The sequence below is a fragment of the Pongo pygmaeus genome, chromosome 17 (assembly GCF_028885625.2).
Source record: "Pongo pygmaeus isolate AG05252 chromosome 17, NHGRI_mPonPyg2-v2.0_pri, whole genome shotgun sequence".
NCBI lineage: Eukaryota > Metazoa > Chordata > Mammalia > Primates > Hominidae > Pongo > Pongo pygmaeus.
Window position 1 is genome coordinate 22,871,889 of NC_072390.2, and position 23,344 is coordinate 22,895,232.

The 23,344-nt window shown below is 36.0% G+C and overlaps 1 protein-coding gene across 2 annotated transcripts in view; it reads right to left on the bottom strand.

The window, feature by feature from the left end:
- The window catches only part of LOC129018688 (ankyrin repeat domain-containing protein 62), a 127,974-nt gene that overhangs the window by 84,334 nt on the left and 20,296 nt on the right, over positions 1–23,344 (bottom strand). Inside the window, exons 8-14 of one of the 2 annotated variants that reach the window (XR_008495414.2) lie at positions 22,557–22,729; positions 14,218–14,251; positions 13,805–13,946; positions 6,215–6,428; positions 4,434–4,617; positions 2,370–3,293; positions 855–1,007 (exon numbers count right to left, since the gene is read on the bottom strand). Coding sequence is in view for 1 of the 2 variants with exons in the window: in XM_054460393.2 (XP_054316368.2) it covers positions 816–1,007; positions 2,370–3,293; positions 4,434–4,617; positions 6,215–6,428; positions 13,805–13,946; positions 14,218–14,251; positions 22,557–22,729 (1,863 nt within the window). In the remaining variant the exon portion in view is untranslated. Of the gene's footprint in view, positions 1–646; positions 1,008–2,369; positions 3,294–4,433; positions 4,618–6,214; positions 6,429–13,804; positions 13,947–14,217; positions 14,252–22,556; positions 22,730–23,344 lie in introns of those variants that run through there. The other variant, XM_054460393.2, reaches the window with a different exon arrangement.

The window sequence follows — 23,344 nt, forward strand, 5'->3', positions numbered from 1 at the left end:
CATCATCTTTCCTTTCCAGGGAAACCACAAGAAAATTTTAAAATAAACAGAAAAATAATTAAAATAGATAGATTATCCTATTGAGTGGCAGGGCTCGTGTCATCATTAGGAGAGAATTTATTTAAAAGTGTCATCTTAAAATGCAGAGATGTCCATTGACATGCCAAAGGAGAAGCCATGTTGTCAAAATGCCCACTTGACCCACCCAAACATCTCAAACCTACCCTTTGCTGACCTTCTATAACCCCATTTGTAAAGTTTTTTGTTTTTGTTTTAAACAAGAGAAAGTAGACACATACATGTTGGCAAATGCTAACTGTCCATAGTCACATGACTATGACTATAGCCCGATATAAAGTCAGAGTAAGGATTTTCATCAAAATACTAATTTATTCTGCAGAATGGCCTTTCTGTACCAGTTAACCAGAAACCCATGAAATAAGTCAGCACAAGTCTTTATTCACACAGAAAAGTAGAGATTAAAAAAAGAAAATTTTCTGAAACATTCCATTAGACATTATCCTCTGAATTAATCTGGCTTGTCTCCACGTGGCAATGAAAGAAATCATTAAAAATATACTGTAAAAAGAAAAAAGAATTCTCTAATCTTCTGTGAGAAATGATGTGTAATTCTCAACTTTCATAAGAGGAAATAATGTAAGAAAAATATTTATAATTATAAAACATGGCAGAGATTGAGAAATGGGTGTATTATAAAGATAATCAAATTTTAATAAAATTAATTATAATGAAAATACAAAAGAAAGCTCTCCACTGAAACTAGTGTCCTGAAACACTTGATATTATTTAACCAGCTACAGAGTAACTGTTGACATGCTAAGTTTCATACATACTTGACTTCTGATCTGGCCTAATTTCCTCTTTGAACTTCGCATCTCATCTTCTAAATTAACACGACTTTGTGATGAAATCTCTAGCATAGCTTCTGACAGCAATTGTTTGTTCAGGGCATCATCCACTTCTCGTTGAAGCTGTCTCACGACTACCTGGTAAGATGTTATTTTTGTTACTGATTTTACATATCACCTTATTATTAAATTTTGTTAATAATATTTAACTCTAATATATACACTTTGAAAAATACCACCACACACTGATTCTTCTTCTCCTCCTCATGTGAACACCCTCCTGTTTATTACTGAATCCAGTTAAGGATAAAGAAGGTGTTATCTTTGTCCCAAACTGGTGCTGTGTTACTCATACAACACATTCAGCGCACTGATGAATGTGCAATGCTTAAAAACCTTCTGAGGTCTCAAAAAATACAGGCATGTGGGTGGGACTGGTGGCAGTGAATTTTACACTGCAATGTTTTCCCTCTTTTTTATAAGCAGCAGCTCAAAGCAACCTCAGAGTTCCTCACATATTCAGTCACCAGCTCAAATCCTTCCAATAGATTTCCATCTCAGAAGAAAACTAACATTCCAATGGCCTTAGAGGCTCTAGTTAACCTGGCTTCCACTTCCCTCACTGACCCCAGCTGCTATGTCTCTCTTCCCTACCCCCACCGTTCCTACCACCCCTCATTAGTCTAAAATGAGGATCCAATGTGAAACTAACAAATCACAGACAGCTAAGCTGATCTTTGTACTGGACAACCTTATATCCAAATGAGAGTCATTGAGCCTTGAAATAAAAATTATGACCATATTTTTGACTGAAAAATTGAAAGTAAGTTATAAATGCCAGAGGGAAGATTAAATCAAATATGGTTGGGCTAACATTTACCACATTTTCCCCATATTATAATGTAAGAAAGATGTCTTTAAAGAATGGAACGGTTGTATCAATATATAATTTGAGACTGAATTATTTTCAGATTTAAGTCAAATTGACGTGAATAAAAATACAATTATACCAACGAAGATACTTTAAAAGCTATTGAGGAAGAATAATTATAAAATAGGAAATACACTTTAGTTCATCTGGGAAATCGGGAATTAACTGTCAAAGAATTCTAATTAATTGAATCTATTTCAAAATAACACTTTAGGTATGAATATTTCTTTGTATCTGCTTTATCATAATCCTAAAATGTGGCAACATACAGACATTAAAATTATTTCAGCAGTGTAAGACTACATTATAAATGTTAGTCTATATTAACATTTTGTAACTGAAACGTTTAAAATTTCCTAAGTGTCACATTGTCTTTACTCAAAGGAAAGCATCTCCTAGCTCTAACTTTTATTTGCTGGAAACAAATTCCGTTCTAAGGTGATATAGCAGAACTGTTTATCATGTATATATTTTGATATTCAACTAGATTCAGTGTTTAGCCATAACCAAATATACTTTAAATTTTACTTCAGGAAGTTTGAAAAATACTTATTTTTCTTGATACTTACTTCTCTTTCTTCTTTCTCTTTTTCATATTGGCATTGTCTTTCTTTTAAAAGAGTGCATTCCTTCATCAACACCTTATTGTTCTCTTCTAGCTTTCTACACTCAGCTTGAAGTTTTTCTATAGTATCTTCACATTTGACTTGGATATTAATTATTGTTTTTTCCTGATTGTCAGCTTTCTTGTGAGCATCATTACATTGCTGTTGATACAACAGATTTTGGCTTTGTAGTTGAAATAGACCATCCTCTACAGATTGCTGCTTTCTCACGTATTTTTCCAAAATAGGTTGGTCATTTTGGTACATGTGTTCAATGTCCTTCAATCGACACTGTGTTCGGCTTAGGACTCCTTGCATGTGTTCTATATCCAACGTCTTTTCTTTGAGAGCCTCTCTTTCATAACGGAGCTCAGTTTCTAGGCCACTGGATGTACTCTCAGCTTCGGAAAGTTGCTGAGAAAGAATCTGAATGTGAGAATTAGTATTTTCTTGTAAATGACACCATTCATTCACTGTGCTCTGGAAACCAAGCTGTAGGTCTCTTTTTGATGACTGGCATTGATCATGATCACATAGGGCTGCAGCCAGTCTACAACGGTATGATTCCATTTCTGTTTCCAGTCTTGGCGTGCTTTGTTTTTCCTTCTCTAGCTCAAAATTGAGCATTGTATTCTCATCCATCAGAACATTAAGCTCTTTACTATACCGGGTTATCGTTTTTGTTAATGTTTCCTCATTCAACTTTAGAGTCTTTTCAAGGTCTTCATTGTTTTCCTTTATAATTTCAATATCTTTGAAATATTTATTTTCAGTTTCCTGGTTCTGATGTTTTATTGTGTCTATTTCCAGCCTGAGTCTGGCAATTTCATCCCGCATCAAGTGATTTTCCTGCCATGGGTCTCTTTCTTTTTCATGAGTATGAGAATTCTAAATAAAACAAAGAAAACTTTCAACTAGCAACCAATAAAATGACATATTATGATTTCTTCTGAAACTAAATAAGTAATAACCTGTACATTTATACAATGAAAGAGTTGCTATCTGGATATCCAACTGGAAAAAAAAAGTTGAATCAAAACCTCAAACCTTTTAGAGCATAAATTCTCAAAAGTTCAAAAACGTATTTGAAGACAATGAATCTATGAAAGCAAAAAAAAAAAGAAACCACTAGAAATTCTTTAAGAATCTGATTTTTTTTAAAAAAAGGCTTTTACTGAATTTCAACAAACCCAAAAACATAAATGATTAATAACTATGATTACATTTAGAAACTGGGTTTACACACTAACATCTAACCTTTACTTTCCCTATAGTAAGAGCCTTAGCTCTGCAGATATCTGGACAGATAAAATTTTCCAAATTCCTTAAGTTTCTTTTTCCTGTGAATATTTTAGATAATTCTACTTTTCTTACATTTTTAGAGTCAGTTTTAACAATGACATGTATTGATAAATGACAGATCTAGGCATTGTACTAAGCACTTTTGTATGCATACATCAATAAATTCATTTAGTTATCACAATTCTGCAGGGAAAGGTTAAAAATAGAAGCAAGCTGCTGGATTTTTCCTAGGTCCTCTAACTCTGCTTCTAGTGCTCCTCCACCAGATCACAGTTACTTCCATGGGGGTAGATATACAAATACAATAGAAACCTTTTCTTTCAAAACACCAAAGAGGATAAAATTTATAAAGCTCTTCTTAGGAAATCTTGAGATTATATACTATTATGATAACTTTTATTTCCTTTTCACAATGTTTGAAACCATAATTAATGCAAAATAGGGAAAACTACACTGAACTATGTCACTAGGAACAAATTACTTACCAACAAAATATCACTAAGTATATATATTATGGGATATCATTGTTTTCCAAAGGTCTTTGAGCTGAAATAAAATATAACTTTGAGGCCAAGATTTATAATAAATAATTGTAGCTATAAGTATCATTTATTTTTAGACGAAATAAAATTTGTGGTTTGTTTTAGAACTAAGTCAAAGGGATATTCTAAGTAATATTAATTAAATAAAATTAGAAATGTAAAATTTTACCAAACATTAATTTACCTGATTTGAGTTACTTCTTACAGTCTTCAATGCCACTTCCAATGATTTGAGAGTCAGTTTAAGTTGTTTTTTCACTTCAGTTTGTGTCCTATACTGCTCTTCCATTATTTTTAACTCTTCTGTATCCTTTTCATACAACTCTTCAGCCTTTATTCTTTCTTCTTCTTGTTGTTGTAAGATGAATCTGTAGTTAAATATACTTATCTTAAAATCCTTTAAAAACAAAACACTCATATGCTGGTTTATTATCCTAATAAAGTGCCCATGTTCTTGAATATTTTTTCTTTCTAGTTTTCATGTTAATTTCTCACTTCGATGTCTTCCAAAGAAGACATATAAATTGAAAGGTAGTAAGGAATGAACATCCTGCTAATTGATTAGCTTCTGTTACTAGTAATTCTAGTAAATATTATGGAAAAGGATGTTGAAAATTATTAGGTAAAGTTACAAGTTAAAAATTACCTTTTCTTCACACAGTAATAATTACTCCTCAGTCAGGATGAATCATTTAGAGTTAGCTAATTTTAAAAAAAGTTATTTTTTATAAACAAGTTGATACCTTCACCAGAAATAAATTTTCATCTTCATAAAATACTGCAGGTATCCCTAAAGATGATTTACATTGTAAGATAGCACCTTCAGATGCCTTCTTGCAATGTGTATCTCCAGATGACAATAATCCAAGACTAAGCTAAGGAATCTAAGATGTTACCCCATACCTTTTATGTTTCTTTTTCTGCTAACACTTTTGACTTATTCTGTTGATTACTATGTATTTTACAAACAATTTTAAAATCCATTCTCAAACAAGACAAGATCTAATATCTAAACAATAAAGAATAATATCTGCCTTCTGCATAGAAGTTTGAATTAATTTAAACTCTGTAGCAGAGACAGATGTTCACTAAGCTAATCAGTAATCACTTTCCATTTTACTTTTCATTCGCTGCATATTAAGAGTAAAACTGGGCCAGGCACGGTTGCTCACACTGTAATCCCAGAACTTTGGGAGGCCAAAGCCAGCAGATAACTTGTGGTCAGGAGTTTGAGACCAGTCTGGCCAAAATGGCAAAGCCTCATCTCTACTTAAAAAAAAAAGAAATTAGAAAGGCATGGTGACGTGTGCCTGTAATCCCAGCTACTTGGGAGGCTGAGGCACAAGAATCGCTTGAAGCCGGAAGCAGAGGCTGCAGTGAGCCGAGATTTCGCTGCTGCACTCCAACCTGGGTGACAGCGCAAGACTGTCTCGAAAGGACAAAAAAAAAACTGGTTAATTTTAAAAATAATTATTCTGGGTGGAGAAAAGTATACATTTCATACTCAAATTATAAATTATAAACTTTCTTAAGAACAACTTAGTAATAGTAATCAAAGATCTCTTTTAAAAAGCTCCTATACTCTAACCAGATAGCTCTATTTTGAAAAATTTATCCGAAGTAAAGAAATAGAAATGTAGAAAACTATGGATATGTAAGATGTTTCTTACAGCATTAATACAAAAAATTTAAAACCCCAATTTCAATTTATTAAATAATGAAATTTCCATAGGGTGGAATTCTATATAGCCATTAAAATAATGATTTAAAGGAATATGTAATTAATTATTAGAGAAGTATTCACAATTAACTTGTGATTTTTTATCCAAAAATTTCACATTCCACAATTTTAAGAGGTTTTCTTCTCTATTAAACCCTAGAAGGTAAGTCAGCTATTACAAAAATTATCCTACATATCCTTAGTATAAATAGTTCAAATATTTCTTTAAAACTAGAATGTGATACCTCAAATTACAGAGCTTTTTTTTCCTTTCAAGATTCTGATGCTCTAACTGTGATTTGGTTTTGTTTGTTTCAGATAGTACCTTTTGTAGTATGCTAATATTATTTTTCATTTTTTGAAATTTTACTTTAAGTTGTTCACAGTAACCTTTTTTATCCTCTATTGATCCTTCACATGCAGCTGTTGCATTCTTGATTTTCAATAGGCTAACAAAATCTGTAAGCGGGAGAAGACAAAACAGAGATAAAATACATGAGTAGGTTTTTAAATATAAAGGACTATGCATTTCAACATGGCACTCATTCATACACTGAATGAATATGTACATATTAAGTGCTTGCAATGTGGAAAATATTTCAGAAAGCTCTTCAGATAAAACAGAAAACACATCTGATCTTGTTTAGCTTCAAGTGTAGTAAAGAACACAGACAAAAATGTGACAATTACAAATTCGGAGAGATGCTATAAGAATACATAGTTGTTTTAGTCACGTAAGAGAATCTGACCTATACTTGGCTCAGGGGAGATTTCCCTGAGGAAGAGAAGGATACACTGAGAAATAAAAAATGAGAAGGAAGCGGTTGAGCAAAGGAGGAAGCAAAGCACTCTGGCTAGTCTGCTGCACGTGCTGGAGCTCTGCGGCAATCTGCTTACAGCCAAGAGGGAGCAACGGGTGCTGATTTTCCTCCTTACCTGAAACAACCAAAAACAACACAGACAAAATATATTCAACAATGATTTTCAACACAGTGGACTTCAGATAATGAAGATGGTTATCACTAAAAGACAGGAAACAAATGTAGGCCTTTTTGTTGACAGAGCTTCTTTTGTTGACAGAGCTCCCAGGCCATGACAAAGCGAGAAAATCTGACATAGATTCCCTGAGCTGGGGCGGTGACCCTAAGAATCCGGTAAAACAAAAGCAGAGAGAAATCACAGGACAGAACACTGGAGAGGAGAAAGCAGCAGAGGAAACAAACCCTGGAGATCTGCAGAGGTCCCCTCTGAAGTATTTAGTGGAATAATGAAAAAAATGGATGTGTGCTAGGAAACTTCCTAAGACCAAGGGGTGGCGAGCGGTGGGGGGACACGCTAGAGAAAGATGAGGAGAAACCAAGCCTGTTGTTCACAAAGTGCCCAGAAGAGGGTCCAATCCCAAGAGCCAGGCCCAAAACACTCATACTTCACAGGACAATAAATAATCCGAAAACTCTTGCCTCAGGAGTGGCAAATTACTCAAAATCTAAAAGCAAGAACAAAAAGAATTCTGTTTATAAGTAAATCACTGTACCCCAAACAAAGCTCAAGACAATAAGTGGAGGCATGAAAGGTATTTCTTTAAAAATCAAACCACACTTGCAGAAATGTAAATTACAATGTCAGAGGTAAAAACTACAGTGGAGGAAAAGAAACACAGATCACAATTGTAAATCTGTCATGATGAACTATGAGAAACCTTCAAGCAACTAATATATAAATCCCCAAATAGAAAGGAACAAAGACAGAAAAGAAAATTGAAAAATAATTGGCCAAAAACATTCTAAACTTGGCAAAATCCATATTCCCACAGATTCAGGAAGGAACTGTCTGGGACAAAATAATTAAATAAAAGTGTACCATTCTCATTTTCTTATACCATCTATGATGTGGTATGACATTACTTGAAGGTAGACTATGATAGGTTAAAATTACATACTATAAATCCTAAATAAACCATTGAGATAGCAAAGAGTTATATATAAAAAACCAAAAAAGAAATATGAAATTAAATCATAGAAAATAGCTGATTAATCTAAAGGAAAGCAGAAAAAGAAGGGGAACAAATAATAGCGAGACTAACAGCAATCAAACAGCACAATGACAGACAAACTTAACTATATTGAATATCACATTATAAATGAAACTGGTCTACAAGCCTCAATTAAAAAGCAGACTGACAGATTCGATAAGAAAGCAATACCCAATTACATGCTGTCTATAAGAAATGTACATTAAATGTAAAGACATAAATCGGCTGCAAGAATAGAAAAAGATATGTGCTAATACTTGACAGAAGACTACTGAGAAGAAATGGTTCAATTAATATCAACGTAGATTTCATAGCAAAACAATTTCCAGCAATAAATAAGGTCATGTCACAATGATACAAGTTTCAGTTAATCAAGAAGATATAATAGTCCTAAATGTTTATGCCCCTAATAACATAAGAAATTCAAAATACATGAGGCCAGAGTAGACAGAACTATAAAAAGAAATAGACAATTTCTAGGTAATCTGAGGTTTCAATACCCTTTACTCAGGAAGTGATAGAACAAGGAGGCAGAAAATTAGCAAGAATAGAGCAGACTTAAACAACACCATGCCTTTCTTTTTTTTATTTTTTATTTTATTTTATTTATTATTATTATTATTATACTTTAAGTTTTAGGGTACATGTGCACAATGTGCAGGTTAGTTACATATGTATACATGTTCCATGCTGGTGTGCTGCACCCATTAACTCGTCATTTAGCATTAGGTATATCTCCTAATGTTATCCCTCCCCCTTTCCCCCACCCCACAACAGTCCCCAGAGTGTGATGTTCCCCTTCCTGTGTCCATGTGTTCTTATTGTTCAATTCCCACCTATGAGTGAGAACATGCGGTGTTTGGTTTTTTGTCCTTGTGATAGTTTACTGAGAATGATGATTTCCAATTTCATCCATGTTCCTACAAAGGACATGAACTCATCATTTTTTATGGCCGCATAGTATTCCATGGTGTATATGTGCCACATTTTCTTAATCCAGTCTATCATTGTTGGACATTTGGGTTTGTTCCAAGTCTTTGCTATTGTGAATAGTGCCGCAATAAACATACGTGTGCATGTGTCTTTATAGCAGCATGATTTATAGTCCTTTGGGTATACACCCAGTAATGGGATGGCTGGGTCAAATGGTATTTCTAGTTCTAGATCCCTGAGGAATCGCCACACAAAGTACCTATGGAACACTTACCAAAATAGACAATGTTTTAGGCCATACAATAAATCTCATTAAAAAGATTAAGTAAAAAGAATGTAAGCCATAAAAAGTACATATCCTAACCACAAATCAATGATATTAGAAACCAATAACAAAAATAATGCTAAGAAATACTCAAATACATGAAAACCAAGAAACACACATCTAAATAACCCTGGTTCAAAGAGATGATGAAAAAAGAAAATATTTTGAACTGAATAAAAATGAAAAAATAACATATCAGGGTTGGTAGAATGCAGCAACAACTGCACTTAAATACAAATTTTTAGCACTAAATGTCAATATTAGAAGAGTCTCAAATCAATAACCCTGACTTCTACCTTAAGAAAATGAAAATAAATAAATAAATAAATAATAGAATAAAATCAGAGAATTAAACCCAAAGCAAGCAGAAGGATAAAAAACAAAACCACCTGCTGTGGTCTGAATGTTTGTGTTCTCAAAAGTTTATATGCTGAAACCTAATCAAAAGGGCAGATTTTTAGAGGTAGTCATATCATGAGAGCCAAGCCCTCATGAATGGGATTAGTGTTCTTACACAACACACCCCAGAGAGCTCCTCCGCCCCTTCTGCCATGTGAGGACACAGAGAAAAAGAACACATCTATGATCCGGGAAGGTTCCTTACCACACAGCAAATTTGACAGCACCTTGACCTTGGACTCTGCAGACTCCAGAACTGTAAGAAATCATTTTCTCCTGTTTAGAAGCTACCCAGTCTATGGTATTTTGTTATACTATTGGTTTCAGAACAACAACAAAAAAAGGAAGATCAGCAACACCAAACACTTTGGGAGACTGATAAATGTGAGAAATCTCTATTTACCCTGGCTGATCAGGAAGAAGAGAAGATACAAATTACTCATTTCAGAAATGAGTAAATGTCACATGATTACAGACCGTACAGATACAAACAAAAAAACAAGGTGACATTATAATTTTTATGTGTAAACATAACAAAATAGATAAAATTAACAAATTCCTTAAAAGGGGAAATTACTAAACCTTAACCAAGAAGCAATAAATAACCTGAATTGCCCTAAATATAAAAAATAAACTTCAGTCATAGCTGAGGACCGTCCTAGCAAAAGAAATTCAAACTCAGCTAGCTATGGCAGTGAACTCCACTAAACATTTTCAGAAGAAATAATACAACTCAACACTAACTCTCCAAAAAGAAACAAAAAAGAGTACACCCCAATTCACTCTTTAATGTTAGCATTACCCTGAACCAAAACCAGACAATGATATTACCAATAAAAACTCCCTCATGAGCATGCATGTAAAAATTGAACCAATCTGTGAAACAACCAAGACATCCTCTGATACGTGAATGAATAAACTGTGGTTAAACAGCCAAACAATGGCATATTACTCCATGCTAAAGAGATATGACAAATCAAACCATGAAAATACATGAAGGAACCATACATGCATATTACCAAGTCAAACAAGCCAACCTAAAAAGGTTACTTTCTTTTTTTTTTTTTTTTTTTTAAGACAGAGCCTTACTCTGTCTCCCAGACTGGAGTGCGATGACGCAAGCTTGGCTCACTGCAACCTCTGCCTCCCAGCTTCAAGCGACTCTCCTGCTTCAGCCTCCTGAGTAACTGGGATTAGAGGCGCCCGCCACCACACCCGGCTACTTTTTGTATTTTTAGTAGAGACAGGGTTTCGCCATGTTGGCCAGGCTGGTCTTGAACTCCTGACCTCAGGTGATCCACCCATCTTGACCTCCCAAAAGTGCTGGGATTACAGGCGTGAGCCACCGTGCCCGGCCTAAAAAGGCTACTTTCTGTATGATTCCAACTATATGACTTTCTGGAAAATGTAAAACTATGGATATGGTAAAAACATCAGTGGCTGCCAGAGGATGAGGGACACCAGGAAAGGATACACAGGCAGAGTACTGAGGATTTTTAGGGAGGTGAAAACAATGTATATGACACACATACATGTCAGTGTACCTTAAGACCAAACCCATACGATGTACAGCACCAGTGTACAATGCACACTACGGGCTGCAGGTGATTCTGATGTGCCAGTGTAGGCTCATCCATTATAGCAACTGCACCACTATGGGGAGAGCTACTGATAAGGACGGAGGCTACATATGTGTGCAGGTAGAAGGTATTTGAAAAATCTCTGTACCTTCCTCACAATTTTGCTGTGAACATAAGACTGGTCTGATAAATAAAGTCTTTATAATAAACCAATAAAGACTTTATCATAACTTCTTTAGCAAATTGAATCCAACAGTATAATAAAAGGACAGTACATCACAAACAAATGGGGTTTTTTCCCAGGACTGCAGGGTTGGCTTAACATTCAAACATCGTTGTTATTTGCCAGATTAACAACGGAAAACAGTAGATCCACAGAATCATCTCGACAGATACAGGCATTTGATACAATTCAACACTCATTTCTGATTTTGTAAAAATGAAAAAGTCTTAGCAAAATAAGAATCCAGGGACCTTCTTCAGCATGATAAAGAACATCTATGATGAACCTACAGCTAACATGTATGATGGTGAAAAACTGAATATGTTCTCCAGAAGATGAAGAACAACACAGGAATGTCTGCTTTCACTGCTTTTATGCAGCATTGTTCTGAAGATTCTAGCTAGTGCAGTCAAGCAAGAAAAAGAAATAAAAGTCATCCCAGTTGAAAAAATAAATGAAACTGTCTTTGTACACAACCATGACCACACAACAGGTTTGGGTAAACTCTAACCTGTGGGCCAGCTTCTTGTCTTCGTCAATGAGCACAGCTGTGTTCATTAATTATACAGGTTGTCTATGGCTGCTCTCATATTACAATGGCAGTCTATCAGCTACAACAGAGACCCCTTTTGCCACAAGTCTTTAATAAGAGGGTACTTTGAAAAAGAAAAGGTTTGAAAATCTTTGGTCTATGTAGAAAATCTGATCAAATCTACCAAGAATTAATAAGTGAGTATTATTAGTACCAGGACTAATAAGTGAGTTCAGTAAGATTGAAGTATGCAAAACCAACATACAAAAATCAACTGTATTTCCATACACTCGTGATAAACAATCAGACTAAATTTTTAAGCATATGATTTACAACTACATCAAAAACTGAAACAGATAAATCTGATAAACTACAGAAAGACATACACTAAAAACTACAAAATATTACTGAGAAAATTAAATATGACTTATATAAATGCAGACATCCATTTTTTTTAAAGAGTACAAGGATTCATTATTGTTAAGAAGTCCATTCTCCATAAATTAATCTATAAATGCAACACAATTCTAACCTAATGTCCAACAAGCCAGCACTTGCTGGACATTTTTAAACGACGAGGTGATTCTAAATTTTTTTAAATTGACAAGCTGATTCTAAAGTTCATGTGGAAATGCAAAATCTAGCATAAGCAAAACACAACGAAGAACAGAAAAATCAACTTCAACAATTATTATACATCAACAGTAACCAAAACATTTGGCCAATGGTACAGGATGAATATCCCTTATTAAAAATGCTTGGGACCAGAAGTGTTTCAGGTTTTGGATTTTGGAATACTTGCATCTACATAATGAGATATCTTGGCAATAGGACCCAAGTCTAAACACAAAATACTATTTCACAAAGACAGATGGTAATTAAAAAAATTCTTTTAATAATTTTGTACATGAAACAAAGTTTGGGTATATGAGGTGAACATGTTTAGTCATTAGGATCATGCATATTAACCACACCCATAAGAATGGCTACAAATAAATACCGCAATACTTAGTGTGACAACACAGTAACCGCAACTGTCCTGTTGTGCTGATCAGATGGAAATGGTACACTTTTTTTGAAAACAATTTGGCAGCTTTTTCTAAAAAGGGAACATAAAGCAGCATAGGACACTTTTGTGGATTATGGATAACTATCTTGATTATGGTGACACTTTCACACGTGTATGTATCTGTCAAAACTTATCAAACTATACACTTTACATATGTGAACTTTAACATGTATCAGTTATACCTCACTGAAGCTACTGACTGTAGGAGCAAACACCTGGGGCACTGGCTGTGACACACAGAGAAACAAGGGTATGAAATGAAGCAGTATAAAGCTAGAGCATTGTCATCTTTACCTTATAGCAATGACAAGTGGCAGTTGGGTGTTAAGCAAGCAGGTAACATGATCAGATGTGAATTTTAAAAATGTATATAATTATGATTGCAGAATAGACCATGGCTTTGGAAGGTGGGGCAGTAGGGAAAAGAGTTGTAAGGTTATCACAGTATTCCAGGTACGAGATAATGACAACCTGACCCTGGGTAAAGGCATAGAAGAGAAGCAGAGTCAACAAATAGATTGGGAGTGTCATTCACACTGAGAAAGGTACAGTGGAATGATCACAGCTCTTTGGCTAAGAGTATACAAGATAGAGTAGGTCTCATTCTATGTTCACAAGAAGCATATTTCCGAGATGAACATCCCTATTAACACATCAGTGTTCTATGGTACAGTGCTAAGCAATATGTGCATAAATTACTATAGGATAGGGAAAGAGTCTTATATTTATGCATTGGTCCTACCTTTACACTCCTTTTCACTTTGTTCAATGAGTAACATAAAATTCTTATCATCAGAGTAAGGCAACTCATCATCCTCTGAGGTTTTTTCAGATGACCCAGTTATGTCATTAAGATCATCCCTGAAATATATTTGGCTTTTAACCTATAAAATAAATAACACTGCTTCAAAACGCCCTCAACATATTTATAGCATATACTAAATATACACCAGCGGGAATTATTCATCTTTTTACATGAGCAAAAACACAGGTACTTCTTAAAATAACTGACTTTGGTTAAAAGGGTGCTTTTATGAATGGTTACCACTGCTTTATCAAAGTCAATGTCTTTACAGCAAAAGATTTTCTGTTTTTTACCGTGATCTTTTTTAAGGTATGTTCAACAGCATTCTTGACAATTTACTTTTATAATACCTTGCTCTTTTCATTAGAGGTTTTCCTTGCAAGCCTAAAAAAAAAAAAACAAAAAATTCCAATCAGGCAAATAGTAAATATGTAAAATACAAAGAATACCTAAAACTTTTTTATATAAAACCTCTGTGTTTGTAGTTTCTCTCTCTTATTTATAATGTTTACAGGTAATGCTTTTACAGGTGATGCAAAATACAATTTTTTTTTTACAAGGGGAAAAACTATAAATGGAAAGGGTAGCACTACAGGACAAATGAAATATACTAATATCAAAAAATTAAGTTTAAATCAAGCTTTCTGATCATCAAAGACAGAAAAAAACATGTTATTTGCAGTATTTGATGGAAAAATATGTATCCTGGGGTTTTCTCTCATCGCCCTTTTCAATACAAACAAAGTTTTACTGGTACTAAGACCTATTTGATAAATATTACTTACGTAACCAAATCCCTTTTTTAATGATAACATTAGCTAGGCTTTTCGGGACATACTGTCCAAGTACTGTGCACTATTCTAAACACTGTACACGTATTTAAGTCATTTAAATCCTCCCAGCAATTCTGTAAAGTAGGTAACATACTAGATATTTTATAAAGAAAGAAACTAGGCACAGAAAGGCCACATAACTTGCCCAAACACATAAAACTGTTCAATAGCAGACTAAGCATTCAAACCCAAGAACTCTGGCTCCAAAACATGTGTTTCACAATATGCTATGAAAGTAATATTTACTTTCAAGTAATATGATAGCAGATGAATTCATATTATCTTTCCATTTCTGAATATAAGTAATAATTTCTGAATCTTGCAATATTTTAAAAATAAGATTTTAACCTTGGCATTTTTTTTAAGTTCAGTGGTACAACTGCAGGTTTGTTATGTATGTAAACGTGTGTCACGGGGGTTTGTTGCAGATTATTTCATCACACACGTATAAAGCCTAGTACTCATTATTCTTCCTGATGCTTTCCCTCCACTCATCCTCCACTCTCCACCTTCCAAAAGGTGCCAGTGTGTTTTGCTCCTATCAATGTGTCTATGTGTTCTCACCATTTGGCTCCCATTTTTGAGAGAGAACATGTGGTATTTGGTTTTCTTTTACTGTGTTAAATTGCTAAGGATAATGGCCACCAGCTCCATCCATGTTCCAGCAAATGACATGATCTCATTTTTTATGGCTACCTAATATTTCCTGGTATATATGTACCACATTTTCTATATCCAGTCTATGAGCGATAGGCATTTACTTTGATTCCAGGTCTTTGCTATTGTGAATAGTACTGCAACGAACATATGCATGTGTCTTTATAACAGAATAATTTATATTCCTTTGGGTATATACCCAGTAATAAGATCGCTAGGTTGAATGGTACTTCTGTCTTTGAGGAAATGCCACACTGTTTTCCACAATGGCTGAACTAATAATATACAGTCCCACCAACAGCGTATACGCATTCCTTTTTCTGTACAACCTCACCAGCATCTGTTATTTTTGTACTTTTTTTTTTGAGATGGAGTCTCAGTCTGTCACCCAGGCTGGAGTGCAGTAGCATGATCTTGGCTCACTGCAACCTCCGCCTCCCAGGTGCAGGCAATTCTCCTGCCTTAGCCTCCTCTGTAGCAGGGATTATAGGTGAGTGCCACCACGTCAGGTTAATTTTTGTATTTTTAGTAGAGACGATGTTTCACCATATTGGTCAGGCTGGTCTCAAACTCCTGACCTCGTGATTCATCTGCCTCGGCCTCCCAAAGTGGTGGGATTACAGGCGTGAGCCACCATGCCCAGCCTGGACTTTTTAATAATAGCCATTCTTACTGGTGTTACATGGCATGTTAATAGGGGTTATGATTTGCATTTCTCTAACGATTAGTGAAGTTGAGCTTTTTTTCCATGTTTGTTGATCTTGTGTATGTCTTCTTTTGAAAAGTATCTGTTCTTGGCCTGGAGCAGCGGCTGACATCTGTAATCCCAGCACTTTGGGAGGCCAAGGTGGGCAGATTACCTGAGGTCAGGAGTTCGAGACCAGCCTGACCAACATGGCAAAAACCCATCTCTGCTAAAAATACAAAAATTAGCAGGGTGTGGTAGGGCATGCCTGTAGTCCCAGTTACTCGGCAGGCTGAGGCATGAGAATCACTTAGCCTGGGATGGGGAGGTTGCAGTGAGCGGAGATCACGGCACAGCACTCCAGCCTGGGAGACAAAGCCAGACAAAAGAAAAAGAAAAAAAGAAAAGTATCTGTTCATGTCGTTTGCCCACTTTTTATGGGGTTTTCTCTTGTATTTAAGTTTCTTACAGATGTTAGATATCAAACCTTTGCCAGATGCATAGTTTGCAAAAACGTCTTCCCTTGTGGAGGTCGTCTGTTCAGTTTGATGACAGTTTCTTTTGCTGTGCAGAAGCTCCTTAGTTTAATTAGATTCCATTTGTCAATTTTTGCTTTTGTTGCAATTGCTTTGGCATCTTCATAATGAAATCTTTGCCGGTGCCTATGTCCAGAATGGTATTGCCTAGATTGTCTTCCTGGGTTTTTATAGTTTTTGGTTTTACAGTTAAATCTTTAATCCATCTTGAGGTAATTTTTGTTTATGGTGTAAGGAAAGGGTGAAGTTTCAATCCTCTGCATATGGCTAGCCAGTTATCCCAGCACCATTTATTAAATACGGTCCTGTCTTTGTTGCTTTTTGTCAGGTTTGTTGAAGATCAGAGAGTTGCAGGCATGTGTTCATATTTCTATTCTGTTCAACTGGTCCATGTGTCTGTTTTTGAACCAGTGCCATGTTGTTTGGTTTCTGTAACTCTGTAGTATAGTTTGAAGTCAGGTAGTGTGATTCCTCCAGCTTTGTTCTTTTTGCTGAGGACTGCCTTGGCTATTCACACCCTTTTCTGGTTCCCTATGAATTTTAAAATAGTTTCTTGTAGTTCTGTAAAGAATGTCAATGCTAGTTTAATAGGAAGAGCATTGAGTCTACGAAATGCTTTGGGCAGTATGACTTTTTTTTTTTTTTTTTTTTTTTTTGAGATGGAGTCTTGCTGTTGTCGGTCTGGGCTGAAGTGCAATGGCATGATCTCTGCTCACTGCAACCTCCGCCCCTGGGTTCCAGCAACTCTCTTGCCTCAGCCTCCCGAGTAACTGAGATTACAGGTGACTGCCACCACGCCCGGCAGATTTTTGTATTTTTAGTAGAGGTGGGGTTTCACCATGTTGGCCAGGCTGGTCTCAAACTCTATGTCTGAGCAGTGTTTTGTAGTTCTCCTTGTAGAGATCTTTCCCCTCTCTACTTAGCTGTATTCCTAGGTTTTTATGTTGTTGTTTTGATGGCAATTGTGAGTAAGAGTTCGTTCTTGGTTTGGCTCTTCACTATTGTTGGTCTATGGGAATGGTACTAATTTTTGCACATTGATTTTGTATCCTGAGACTTTCCTCAAGTTCTGTCAGCTTAAGTAGATTTTGGGCTCACACTATGTGGTTTTCTAGGTATAGGATCACGTCATCTTCAAACTAAGATAGTTTGACTTCCTCTCTTCCTATTTGGATGCCTATTATTTCTTTCTCTCGATGGATTACCCTGGCCAGAACTTACAATACTATGTTGAAAAGAAGCGATGAGAGAGGGTATCCTTGTCTAGTGCCACTTTTCAAGGGGACCGCTTCCAGCTTTTGCTCATTCAGTATGACATTTGCTATGGGTTTGTCATATATGGCTCTTATTATTTTGAGGTATGTTCCTTCAATAACTAGTTGAGAGTTTTTAACATAAATGTTGAATTTCATCAAAAGACATTTCTGAATCTATTGAGATGTGATTATCTCAATAATAAACAGAATAATTCTGTTTATTTGATTAATTACATTAATTGATTTTTTTTTTTTTTTTTTGAGACGGAGTCTCGCTCTATCACCAAGGCTGGAGTGCAGTGGTGCAATCTTGGCTCATTGAAACCTCTGCCTCCCGGGTTCAAGCGATTCTCCTGCCTCAGCCTCCTGAGTAGCTGAGACTTCAGGTGTGCGCCACCACGTACAGCTAATTTTTTGTATTTTTAGTAGAGACAGGGTTTCATCATGTTAGTCAGGATGGTCTCAATCTCCTGACCTCATGATCCGTCCACCTCAGCCTCCCAAAGCGCTGGGATTACAGGCATGAGCCACTGTGCCTGGCCTATTGATTTGCACATGTTGAAACAACCTTGCATCACGGGGATGAAGCTAAATGCTCACATCAAAAAGAAAGATCTTAAGTTAACAACCTAATGTCACAACTAAAACAACTAGAAAGGCAGGAGGAAAATCTAGGTGAGTGACTGACATTCTGAAAGCCAAGTGAACAAAGTGATATGGTGGAGAAAGTTCTCCATGGGGTCAAATATTGCTGATAGGTTAAATAAAATGAGATTACAGTGAAAAAATGACAAGCTTGAGAATAACAATTTTGGAGGAGCGGTGAGAGTGAAAATTACGGCAGTGAGTTCAAGAGTGAATGGAAGGGAAGTTGAGTCAATGAGTACAGATGGTTCAATTTCAAGGATATCATACCTAAGTGGCATTATCGTGGATGACCTAATTTTCTTCTTGTTCAGCTGTATTTCCCAATCCTTTTATAATGATTAATTAGCTAGTATGTTTTAACACCTTAAGCATTTTAAAAATTATACACATATGGCATTTTTATAAGCCAGACCACGGTATAAATGAATAAAGCCATAAAATTATAGAACTAGAAGTCCCCTTGAGCATTTCTAGATTATATAAAAGTGATTATCATTTTGCTCATGCTTATAAAGACCACAGAAAGACTAATGATTTCAAGGACAGTATTTCTTACTTGAGAAAACTCACCCAACTCTGAGACATTTTATACTCATCAAATACACAAAGCAATTAGTCATACTAAAATACTCAATTCTGTAACAGGAATAAAAAGCGACAATGCAAAAATATCTTATTTTGTAAACTTAATTTTTGTAATTTGTACAATATGAAGTCACTATTGAAAAATATTGTGTGGTGCATACTTTTCAAAGGAAGAGTAATGACATGCATTGAGAGTGCCTCTAAACAGGAAATACACTGCATTGGCAGCACCTTGGTTTTAAGCACACAGGTCAGCAAATTAATAGTGTGTGCCAAATTCAGCCTACTACCTGTTTGTGTTTTTCTTTTTTTTGTAACAGTGAAACCTATTCTTTTACTGAACGACAACAAAACCTATTCATTTATTGAATGACAGTAATTCATTTATCGAGTGACAGAGTGACACCTATTCATTTATTGTCTATGGAAGATGTTGGACTACAACAACACAGACCCTCTGGTCCATAAAGCCTAAAATTGTTACTATCTGGTTCTTTACATAAAAAGTTGGCCAACTCCTGGCTTGGTAGATCAAAGGTCCTTTGATATACTTCAATAACGTTTAGCAATATTGTAAATATTTATATAAAATATGGATCCCCATGTGCAATCCCTTGGCAATATTCAGATTATTATAAAGGTCCAATATTTGAGCACTTTTGCATTGAGAAAAACAATTTTATAACTAACGATTATGTTGGTAACAAAGTGAAGTGCCAAAGTAGCATGTAGCTTCCTTTTCTAACTCAGTAAACACTATAAGCATTAAGATCATACAGTATTGTATTCCGACAAAATTTGCTTAAGAGAACTGGTACTTGCAGAGTGGGGTACTGCTATAAAGATAACCTGAAAATGTGGAAGAGACTGCAACTGGGTAACGTACAGAGGTTAGAACAGTTTTGAGGGCTCAGAAGATGACAGGAAGATGGAAAAGTTGGGAATTTCCTAGCGACTTGCTGAATGGTTTTGACCAAAATGCTGATAGTGATACGGACAATGAGGTCCAGGCTGACATGGTCTCGGATGAAGATGAGGAAGTTATTGATAACTAAAGTAAAGGTCACTCATACTATACTCTAGCAAAGAGACTGGTGGCATTTTGCCCCTGCCCTAGAGATCTGTAGAACTTTAAACTTGAGAGAGATGATTTAAGTATCTGGCAAAAGAGATTTCTAAGCAGAAAAGCATTCAAGATGTAACCTAGCTTATTCTGAAAAGCATTCATGTGGTCACAAAGATGGTTTGGAATTGGAACTTATGTTTAAAGGGAAAGCAACCACAAATGTTTGGAAACTTTGACGCCTGACTATGTGGTAGAAGAGAAAAACCTGTTTTCTGGGGGAGAAATTCAAGCCTCCTGCAGAAACTTTCATAAGTAACAAGGAGCTGAGTATAGCCAAGACAATGGGGAAAATGTCTCCAGGGCACGTCAAAAATCTTCCCAGAAGTCCCTCCCATCACAGGCGCAGAGGCCTTAGAGGAAAAAATGGTTTCTTGAGTTGGGAACAGGGCCCTGCTGCTCTGTGCAGACCTGGGACATGGCACCCTGCATCCCAGCTGGTCCAGCTCCAGCCATGATAAAAAGGGCCAAGGCAGAGCTCAGGCTGTTGCTTCAGAGAGTGAATACTCCATACCTTGGCAGCATCCACGTGGTGTTGGGCCTACAGGTGCACAGAACACAAGAGGTGAGGTTTGGGAACCTTTGCCTAGATTTCAGAGGATGTATGGAAATGCCTACATGTCCAAGCAAAAGTCTGCTGCAGGGGCAGAGCCCTCATGAAGAACCTCTGCTAGGGCAGTGCAAAAGGGAAATGTGGAGTTGGAGCCCCCACAAAGAGTTGCCAATGGGGCACTGCTTTGAAGAGCTGTGAGAAGACAGCGACCATCTTCCAGACCCCAAAAAGCTAGATCCACTGATAGCTCATACTGTGCACCTGGAAAAGCTGCAGGCACTCAACATCAGACCATGAAAGCAGCCACAAGGGCTGAACCCTGCAGAGCCACAGAGGCAGAGCTGCCCAAGGCCATGGGAGCCCACATTTCGCATCAGTGTGCCCTGGATGTGAGGCATGGAGTAAAAGGAGATGATTTAGGAGCTTTAAGATTTAATGACTGCCAAGTAGAGTTTCAGACTTGCATGGGGCCCATGGCACCTTTGTTTTGACTAATTTCTCCCATTTGGAATGGGAACATTTACCCAATGCATGTACCCCCACTGTATCTTAGAACTAACTAATTTTTGATTTCACAGGCTCACATCCTTGTCTCGGATGAGACATTGAACTTGGACTTTTGGGTGAATGCTTGACTGAGTTAAGACGTTGGGGGCACTGTTGGGAAGGCAGTATTGGTTTTGAAATGTGAAAAGGACATGAGATTTGAAAGGGGCCAGGGGTGGAATAATATGGTTTGGTGCTGTGTCCCCACCAAAATCTCATCTCAAATCGTAATCCCTCCCTGTCAGAAGAGAGACCTGGTGGGAGGTGACTTGATCATGGAGGCTGTTTCCCCCATGCTGTTCTTGTGATAGTGAGTGAGTTCTCACAAGAGCTAATGTTTTTAAAGTGTGGTACTTCCTTGCTCTCACTCTCTCCTACCGCCTTGTGAAGAAGGTGCTTGCTTCTCCTTTGCCTTCTGCCATGATTGTATATTTCCTGAGGCTTCCCCAGCCAGGAGGAACTGTGAGTCAATTAAACTTTTATTTATAAATTACCCAGTGTCAGGTAGTGTCTTTATAGCAGTATGAAAATAGATTAATACAAGATGTGTTATCAAACCAAATGCTTTAAAGATACTTTACTGGTGAAATAATCACTACACTATAAATGCAACTTCATTTTTATAAGAGGGTTGCATAGTACATTATTTAATGGGTATGACTATTTCCTTTAATATACTTTTACACAATCTCAAACATTTTGATATGACAATGCTATAATGAAAGTTCTTACCATATATATGTATGCATGCAACAATTTCATATAAAGAAATAACTATATACACACACACATATATATGTTGGCCTATTGCACGTTATATATACGATATACAAGGTATCTTGTATATCATATATATAATAAATATATAATTAATGACCTTAAACTGCTTGTGTGTATGTGTAAACTCATGTTTTCCTGTAGAATCTAGTCCCAGAAGTAAAGCTGTCAGGTTAACGAAATGACATATTTAAAATTTTGATGCATGCTACTGACTACCCTTCAATAAAGATTTACCAATTTCATTTAGCAACAGTGTATGAGAGCATGTCTTTCTTCACATTTGTCTAGTTATTTTTTAAATAAAACATCAATATGATTGGAAAGACTGTATCTCCTTGCTTGTTAATTTGCATTTTATGATTATCAGGCAAGGCAGAATATTCCTCATGAAAGTATAAAATTTGTTAATCGTACATATTAACCTAAATTAGAATTCATTTTATAGTACAATTAACAATGATCTGCTGTTAAATCGCTACAGGATTACCTATCAAACTTGTCATTCTCCTTCCTGGGAAATTGATGACTATCAGGTTTTCTGTTCTTTATTTTGTGAATTAATTCATCAACATCATCATTATAACTGTCACTGTCATCAGCATGTACGTTTCTTGACACTTCCATTTTCTTATTTCTGCATTTCTTCATTTTTTCTTCAACCTTCAATGAAAGTTTCATACTTAGAATAATTGTCATTATTTTATCCAATAGAAAGCACTTTTCTGTGTTCATTCATCACTTGACTCAGTCTGTCATATTAGTCATGACATGATAAAATACCTTGTGCTTACTTTTTCATTATATATAATTATATGTTGTATTATAATTTTTATTGAAATTCATATAAAGTCTGATTTATTTCTGTTTGAGCGAATAAAATTTTCAAAACTTTCAAAATGGGCCCATTCCAAATTTGTGCTTTTATTCCCATTGCTGTCTAATATACATTTTCACCCCCTGGTGCCCTTGTGACGAGCAGAAATAGAGAAATAAAAAGACAAAGCCATCAAATCTGTCCTCTTCTATCTTTACCTCCTGGAGTTTACACTAAAAGGCCAGATTTAGACGATGTGACATTGTGGGGCTTCAAGAATAGAAAGGAAGCTTTCCCGTTTCTGCGGTAAGCTGTCTTTTCCCACTGTCTTTTATTTTACTTTTTCCCGTTGGATCCTAGGATATCGAAAATGTGAAGGTGCTTGCTGAAGTACAAGAACCAAAATTTGACACCACAAAAGAAGCGGAGTGAAACTGCTGAGATGCTACTTTAGAGTTCCG